General features: G+C 54.4%; 1 protein-coding gene across 1 annotated transcript; it reads right to left on the bottom strand.

Moving 5' to 3' along the window:
• Positions 1 to 1168: 1168 nt before the first annotated feature.
• CFAP20 (cilia and flagella associated protein 20) lies at positions 1169 to 7695 on the bottom strand. Its single transcript, XM_048958467.1, has 6 exons — positions 7466 to 7695; positions 4576 to 4655; positions 3623 to 3734; positions 3342 to 3530; positions 2287 to 2397; positions 1169 to 1623 (listed from the first exon to the last, which is right to left on the bottom strand). The coding sequence occupies exons 1-6, from the start codon at positions 7547 to 7549 to the stop codon at positions 1618 to 1620; spliced, it is 582 nt and encodes a 193-aa protein (XP_048814424.1). The 5' UTR covers positions 7550 to 7695; the 3' UTR covers positions 1169 to 1617.
• Positions 7696 to 8695: the final 1000 nt, after the last annotated feature.

Genomic DNA, 8695 nt, shown 5'->3' with positions numbered 1-8695 from the left:
TGGCACATGATACAGCATGACTCCACTTAACGAATCTTAAGCCCAGCCAAACCTTGACAAGCATCTGAGCAAGATGGATGGTGCCTTCCCATGTGGGCTTCCTTGGAACCACCAAGCTGTTTAGCTGCTACGGAAATCAGGAAGACTTTCACCAGAGAGCTTTCTACAAGTGCCATTTAGCACCAAGCAGCAGCACAGGGTCAGCAGCTCCCTTTCCAATCACAAGGTGCACCAAGCAGCTGCATGGGAGGTGACACAAGAACCAGGTGGAGAAGCGGGGCCCTCATACAGGACTGAAGAGAAACCAGGACTAAAGACTGAACGTGGGGCAGATGCCCCCCAGCATGCTGTCCTCCAGGGGACACCAGCTTTGTTTCACAGGACAATAACCCAACGAAATCCCAGTTCACACAGAGCCCAACACCAGGGACTGACCCCTGCGGTGGGCACACACCGCCTGCACGGCTGCTGGGGCCCGGCCCCAGGGAGGAAAGGCATCAGCGTCTCCGAGACTTTTCTCCGTTCCTGGTGGAGGTTTGCAGCCTCCTCTCTGCACGCCACTCCACAACAAAGGCGAATCGGTTCGAGGCAGGGAAGGGCAGGCTCAGAACAGGAAAAGACTTCCGCTCCGCTGCTTCGCTTCTATTATGCTTCTTTGCTAAACCTCCTCTTTGATCCCCGGGGAAGGGGACAATTTGGCAGTCGGAAGGCTATTGTGAGCTTTCTGCTGTAAGTAGCTGCTAAAGGCTTGGCTGAGAGCAGGAGTTGTTTAAATACACAGCTATCAGAACTGTGCCAGTTGAACAGGCAGGTAAGACCAATTTGTCACTGCTGGGAAAATGGCTTCAAGTAGGCAGGGAATGAAAAAATCCATTTCCGTGTACCAGAAGAGAACAGCATGGGTTTTGTCACAGGTCAATTAACACCAGCTCATGAACTGGAATGAGCCACAGCACACAGATCCCATCTCCTCTACTGAAACCCTCCTGCTTTTCCTCTCTCCACACCACTGCTGTCCGCAACCCTTAAAAAGCAAGGCTGCCAAAATCAAATTCAGAGGCAAATCTTAACATCTGGGTTCCTATGGAAACTCAGCACTCTCTGGAGTGCAAACTCGTATGAGCTGAAGAGCCCATCAAAGGAGGAAAATGACAGGAGCAGACTTACAAACAGTCAAATGTTTAATAACTTTCCAAGAATGAGTATTACATCCATATTTAGAGTGCATATAAAATAAGAGATGGAAAACAAGGAAAGGAAGATAAAATTGGTATCTTCAAGGGGGCACGCTTAACTGCAATTCCTGCCAAATCCTCTGTTCAGAGGGGCAGTGGCCACTTTGAGCAACACCAGATCAGGATCCACGCCACTTGCAGTGTTTAGGCTCAGCACTTTAGGAACAGTTAGTAGGAAAACTTTGATTCTGTAGGATCTGCACACCAACAACACAGTCCCAGACCTGCTACGTGGTCAACTGTGTCCTGTCCAGAAGGATACTGGATGAATCAGTTACCCTAGGCAAGGTGAGCTGACAGAAAACTTGGTCTCAGCATGACTCTCTCCTTCACCTGCTTTTGCCGACTCGAAACATTTCTTGTGTCTCTTCTCAATACAGTGTTATTGCTGGACAGAGCAAGGAGAAGAAAGGAGACACTTAGTACACACACACAGCATTCAGATGGCACCAAGAAGACTGTCCTGGAAGGCACAGAGTTCCCTGAACACCTCTGCGAGGCCACTTCATCCCACAAGGCTGTGACGGATTCCTCAGAGGTGTGACCTCCTGTTCACACTGCCTCCCACTTCCCACTAAGATCAGGACCTCCCACCTCAGATCCTTGAAATTGTATCCAGGAATATTCCCTGTTAAAACCAGGTATTTGCACTGGGAAAGCCTGGCCCTGACACAGAAGGTGCAGCTAGATGCAAACAGCAAAGTCACGGTGCTGAGTCACGGGCAAGAGCTCCCACAAGATGCCAGAAAGCTGCTGCTCTGCCCAGCACCCTCATGCACAAATGGGAAGGGAGAGGGGAACAGCTGCACAGCTCTCCCTGCTCCCAAGTGGGAATGGCAACTTCCACGCGCTTTGGCAGGAAAGCCACTCAGCAAGCCACCAGACAAACTGCTCATCCTGGAAACAGAGAGGGTGCTCCCTGGCTGCAGGCCAAAGCTGGAGAGAACTCTGCTCCCAGAAGAAACTCTGGATTGTAAAGACAGCAGCAGAAGGAGAAATGCTTGCCTGGCCCCAGTGCTGCTGCCCCCCTTCTCCCCCACAGCTGGCTCACCTTGGCCTTGTTCTGGACAGGCAGGTACAGCTTGAACTCAGCTGGGAGCTCATCCTCAGAGTACAGCCGGTCAGAGAAGTACACCCGCCGGATGCGACAGTTGGCGTGGATCTGTGAGTCACAACAGACAGTCAGCTCCTTTTTCCACTTGCTGTCCCCACATCCAGCTTTGCCATCACGCAGCAGTTTGGATTCCCCAGCTCAGCAGCCTGCATGAGTCCTTCCAGCCTGATCACTGCTGCTGAGTGGTCTCCCTCCTGCCCCAGCACCATCTATTGCAGGTTTGGAGGCAAGGTGCCACAGCACACCAGCTATTCAAAGAACTAACCAGTCAGCAAACACCCTTGTTTGTCTTGCAAGGAAGGAGACATTCTGGCTGCCCCATTAGAAGAGTTTTGGCCTGAGTCTTTCCAGGAGACCTCATGAACTTTCTGAATCTAATGGACAGCAGAGAAAAAACAACAGCCCTCTGCTTTCTTAGCTGCTCTCTCCATTGACACAGGCTGTCTCAGGAAGCATGGCCAAACTCTGCCATCTCCACAAAACAGAGATCCATCTTATTTGCTTGGTAGCAGAGTGTCCTTGGCTGTGAACCCGTTTCTACTTCTCCACTGGTATCAGCATTAGCCAGAAGGACACTCAGCCTGCTGCACTTGAAGCACTCCCTCTGTAGGGCTTCCTGAAGTTGGTAATCAGGCTGTCCAGGCTGCGCTGCCTCTGCTACCAGCTGAAGGAATCGCTGCAGTCCCCTCGTGGGTACGTGAGCAACCTGACATTTCCCAGGTCAGCAGTTTGCTGATCTGAGGGCAACCCCACGAGGCACTGCAGCAGTCGTACTAAGGAACAGGCACACTCAGAATAACACACGCCACTCAATATAGAAAATGTGATTTGCCAGCATAAGAACCAAGCTACGCATCCTCAGCGAGAAAAGGCACTGCAGAGGAACCAAATGGGGCTCTGCTTGGATTCCTGCCTCCCAGCAAGGCTGTCCCAACCACAGGAAGCCTGCCGCGTCGCTCTCTGCATGCAGGACATGACTGACTGCTTCTTACCTGAACTCTCAGAGTCTCAATGTAATTTGTCCCGTAAGCCCTGCGCGTGAAGTCCGAGAGGTTGAACTGGATTTGGTTCCAGCCGTCGTCCAGCCGCATGGGCATGGTGCAGATGAAGGGCTTCACTCGTGTTGTGCTCTGGTAGTTACTCGCCCGGAAGCGCCGCCGTACGTTCTTGTCATCGAGCACCTGGGCCAAGGAAGGCAGGCTGCTGACACCGAGGTCGGGCTGTCGGCCCCCTCGCGCCCACCTCACTGGTCTCTGGACCCTGCCCTCCTCACCTGCACTTCAAAAGTGAAATACTTCTTCAGGTTCTTGATGATCATCACTAGGAAAGGCAGCTTGATGCCCAGGGTCTTCTTTGGGTCAGCAGGGCACGTGATGTACGTGGTACTGAGAAAGGCAGAAAGAGGCTTTAGGATCTCGCACGGCACAAAGCACGCAGTCCGAGTCCCAAGCCTTTCACTTGATCTAATCCCAGAGGACAGGCAGGAAGAGATGGCTGTGACCGTAAGAGATGGCTGTGACCGTAAGATCTCAACAACCAGCAGGGCTTCCTGTATCAAGGGGGAGAGTTTCAGACAAAGCTTCAGGGGGAACAAGCTGAAAGGCCCAAAGAAGGCTTTTCAAATCCCACTTTTCCCACCTAGGCCATGAAACACCTTCTTGAATGCTGTTTCAAGGCTATGTCAGCACTGCCTCTTAACACAAGCTCTTTAAATGAACAGGTAGAGTCCTCCGGAGCATGGCAGAAGGCCTGCGTGCTGTATATGGCTGGAAAGACAAAGGTCATGAGCCCTAAAAGCACACGTCATGTCTGGCAAGTTCTATATCAACACATCGTGGGAGGAAGAGCAGTGCTGGCACAGCCTGTCTGCAGGAGAGGAGACTCCACTGCCCTTATAAGGAGCACCCTGCTCCAAACCACACCGCAGCAGCGTGGCTGTGGGGATGCCGAGCCTGCAGCCACAGGAGCCCACGTCTCCTCTTCCAGCTGACAGGGAAAATGTGATTAAGTGAAGCACCATCAGCAATTCCCCTCATAAATCTCTCTCTCCTGCCTCCTGTCTGCTGTCAGAACAGCTGTCACGTGGGCAGAGCAGCAGAGCAGGCCTAAGACATGAAAGATGCAGAAGGCAGAGGGCTGCCTCCTCAATAGCCGGCAGTTACACCTACACTCAGCTCCAGGACAAGCTCTCAGGACACACCAAGGGCTGAAGCAGCCTTCCCCTACCTGACGTTTGTTCCTTCGATCTCCAGCACCAGTGACTGGATGTCATTGTCGGTGATCCGCTTGATGTGGCCATTGCGCACCTGGAAGAGAAGCAGGCAGAGAGCACAGCTGTTAGTGGAGAGGGAAACGAGACACCCACAGCTCCACGAGCAAGGGGAAAAAGACCCCGAGAGGATCATCTGCATTTACTTGGCCGCTATTGCTCCGGACATCTCTGCTTCCAACACTTTAATCCTCGCCCCAGAGTGCCAAGGCTCTAAGCAAGTGTCCCTGGCCAAGCACGCTGCACAGACTTGGATTTATCCAAACGCTCTCCAGAGAACAGGGGTGACTCAAGCTTCGTGTAAGGCGCCCAAATAAACAAACAGAAAAACGTCAGAGCAAGAGCAAGCCGGAGTGCGATAAGAGGTACAAGCATGAGCAACAGAGATGTAAGCAAATGAAGCCAGCAGCCAAAGGGTGTAGGGCTCTACTGCTGGGCACAGCTGGCTGCCTCTGTGGCAGAGCAGGACCAGGTGGGAGCTTGGTCCAGACTCTTCCATTACAGAGCACACAAGCTCAAAGCCCAGGTCTGCTCTGCTGAGGGCGACGGCCTCCCAGAGCTCAGGGAGGTCACGCAGCAACCAGCAGCCAACACAAACTCAGCTCTCTCCCTAAGCAACATAGCTGAATCCCAGGGTCTGAAGATTTATGTCTTTAATGAAGCAGCTCACATCCCATCCAATTTATCTCAATTTAAAAGGCACTTTTGCTAATTAAGCCTTCCGCTCTTCTCCAACGCTAAATCAGCAAATTGCAATGCTCCTTCCGACTTCATAAATTAATTTCCTTAGCACCTATCACTGCTGCTGATATCCAGGATACATCCAGCTCCTAAAGGGATGGCTGTGATCGGGAACTCCAAAATGACTGACAAATTTAGCAGTTCACCTTCAAGGTTCGTATCTCCACAAGGACCTGCCCTAGGCAACGCTGCAGGGGTTTGCAGGAAGAAAGAGGAGCCGTGCCAGCAGCCCACTGCTCTGCCCCATCTCTGCATGAAACCCCCGTCTGCATCACCCAACCACTGCTGGGAAGTGCTGGATGGCAGCCTGCCCTGCCAGACTGCTCCTAGCTCTGCTAATTCCAGGAAGCATTAAGCTCAAAGAGGGGATCCTTATGAGACAACCGTATCTCTCCTTTGTATTAAATGCAGCTCTCATGGCCATACAGGTCACTTGGGAAAAACCAATCACATAAAGGCTGCATCACTTGGTTTTTGGTTTTTCCCCAGTGACATTTTTTTCCCCTCTAAATCATCAGCCCAGCAGAAGCCCCACGTGCCTCTATTAAAGCAGCAGCTGGCATAAAGGAAATTAAAGCCAGGAGCCCACAAGGGCAGAGCATGCTGACTTAACACTGGGAAATCACCCTGCAGCAGGTGACAGCAGCAGTAACCAAACCTCCATAGCAGCACTCCCCAGGAGTGGTTTACAGTTCTATACCGAAAAGCCCAGGTGTGGCCCCTCCAGAGAGGTCAGTAACAAAGCAGGCAGCTAAGCGTGCTTGGAACCGATCACTCAGCATTTTCTGCCTGCGACCAGGTCACCTTCCACCTGAGCTGGAAGGCTTTCCTTCTCCGGATTACAGCTACAACAGAAAGAAGAAACTTGTCTTCCTCAGCACTATCAGGAAGAGGATGAAAGACACCAGAAAAGAGGCCGGTTGGTAGAAATGCAGGCAGGCAGAGGCCCTCCTCCCAGCCCTACCCAGCACAGCATAAATTCTGTGAGCTGCACCCAGCTGCAGATAACACAGGAGGGCCCATGCTCGTCACCAGCTCCTGCAGGACAGACAGAAAGACGCTGCAAGTGTAACGGCAGCTTGAGGCTTAAGCCTAAGCAGGCAGACTTCTGGAGCTGTAAGACAGGGTAGCAGCCTTCTCAGAAAACAGAATTCCTTCTCATGCCCTATGGATCAAGCAGGAAACTATCTGCTTGATGATTTGAAGGATGAAGGATGAATTGAAAAAGCTCATTTTGCAGTCGCGTACCCCAAAGCCCCGAGGGGGAGGCAGCTTCACAGAGAATTATTTCTGAACAGACGTTATTCCTTAAGGCTGCGGTTGCTGCTGGCAACGCTCTGGCATAACAAAGCCCAGAGGAAAGCGAGCCAGGACGGCGCGAGGCCGACCTCTGGAGGATCGCTGCTGAATCGGTGCTGGCACCAGGGGCCAAAGAAACCCGGCTGCTACCAACGCTCACAGCAGGCCTGGGGACGCACGGGGCACCAGGATGCGCGGGGCTTGTCACATTGCAGTAGTGAGGCGCAGCCAAGCACGAGCACCTTGTGCCACCTTCCTCGTCCAGAGGCGAGTGGGAAGAGGGAACCGCAGGAGCTGATGAGCTCCCGCAGACACAAGTAAGCGCATCCCCACGTTGTGCCAAGGGGCCTCGGATGCTGCTGGGACAGGCCGAGAGCTCCGAGCAACCACACGCAAACAGAAACGGTCCCCAGCCCGGGGCGCCCACCTCCTTCCCGGCTGCAGGGGCCGGGCTGTGCGGGCGGCCGTCGGCGCTGCAGCAGCTGCGGATGCCCCGCGGCCGTTACCGGGAGCCATTAGCGCGTTCAGCCGGCCCGAGGCAGCCCCGAACAACCCCCCGCCGCAAACACGGCTGCGCAGCCCTGGGACGGCTTATCAGGGCACCGCACTACGGAGATGCCGGAAGGGATCCGGGGACCCGCGGGATCACCGAGTCCGAGCCGCGGCTCCACACGGGGCCACCCGGACTCGGACCCGGGTTGCGGTGCCCGCCCCGCAGCGGCCCGCGCACACGGCGCTGCTCTCGGCACCGCCCCGCTCCTCGCGGCCCTCCCGGTGACGTTCTGCCCGCCCCGCTCCGCCGCGCACCTTCTTGTCCCAGATCTGCAGCGGCTTGCTGCCGATGCTGTACAGCACCGAGAGGAACCCGCTCTGGAATGTGTTCTTGAACATGGCGGCTGCGGGAGCAGCGCGCCGCCACCACGGCCGGTGGCGGAAGAACACAACAGAACTGGCGAATCCCTCCGCGCCGCCCCGCCGTCGCCGCCGCCGCCGCCGCCGCGGCCAGGCACTTCCGGTAACCGCGGCGCCGTCACCAAGGAACTACTTTCCACGCGGACGATCTACTTCCGGGGGGCGCTGCTGATCTACTTCCGGGAGCGCTGCCATGGCAACGGCGCCGCACGTTGGGCCTCGCCCAGGGTTGGCCGCGTCTGCGAGCAGCGTGAGCGTTCACACCGCCTCCACTCACCGTTTTAATATCGCGTTTTGCTGCAAGCGGCACGTGTGTTAATGTGTTGTAATTTCAATCTGTCTTCATATCTCAGTGTGCTTTAAGGAATCTAATACCCGCTATAGGAACATATTCTCCTCCCAGCGAGGCAGCAGCACAGCTGCACTGAGAGGTGTGGGAGGCACCGTCCCTGCAGGTGACCCAGAGCCTCGGGGATGTGGCACTGAGGGATGTGGGCACGGGGGGGGACCCCAACCCTCATCCCCGAGGTGCAGAGGAGCTGGGTTTTGGGGAGCACACAGAGAAAGCCCATTACAAGAGGATCATCCAGTCCTAGACGTGAGCAGAGGTGCCTGCTCCAAAAATAGCCGTCTGCTGAAGCATTTCCTGCCTTCCGAGTTCCCAGCAATCCGATGCCTTCAGAGGAATGAGATCTTCAGGAAACTCCTGAAATGTTGCTCCTCTGAAGTTTCACACGGCTGCGTGCAGTTACCAGAGCCAAACACAGCAGCTCTCTTTAGCGTCAGCAGGTCTGTGCTTGCCTTGGAGCACATGCTCTGTGTTCACAGCCTGGAAAACCATAACACGGACCATCATCTTCTCAGCACAGTTGATCACTGTGGAGCACAGAATCTCATTCGTGCTGCACGTCCCAGCGGAAGGGAAAACCAGAATCAAGTTCAGTCAGTATCTCTGTGAGCCAAAAACATCGAAATGCACGGCAAAATGAGAGCAAAGCAACGACTGCTGCAAGGAGTGTGGGACTCTGGCCCTTGTCCAGATGGCTCCACACATCTCCCGTAGTCTGGATTTTCCCACGGAAGCACAGCTGGGTGAAGGGCTGCTGTAAAAGGAAACTAAAAAGG

This window comes from Lagopus muta, chromosome 12 (assembly GCF_023343835.1).
Source record: "Lagopus muta isolate bLagMut1 chromosome 12, bLagMut1 primary, whole genome shotgun sequence".
Lineage (NCBI taxonomy): Eukaryota > Metazoa > Chordata > Aves > Galliformes > Phasianidae > Lagopus > Lagopus muta.
The sequence above is the reverse complement of the archived record's forward strand: the minus strand, read 5'-3'. Positions and strand labels throughout refer to the sequence as shown.

Coding starts and splice junctions, on each gene's coding strand:
- CFAP20 (XM_048958467.1), bottom strand. CDS start 7,549: ATGTTCAAGAACACATTCCAGAGCGGGTTCCTCTCGGTGCTGTACAGC. Junction 4,656..7,465: donor TGCAGATCTGGGACAAGAAG/GTGCGCGGCGGA, acceptor CTTCTCTTCCAG/GTGCGCAATGGCCACATCAA. Junction 2,398..3,341: donor TTGAGACTCTGAGAGTTCAG/GTAAGAAGCAGT, acceptor TGTGACTCACAG/ATCCACGCCAACTGTCGCAT.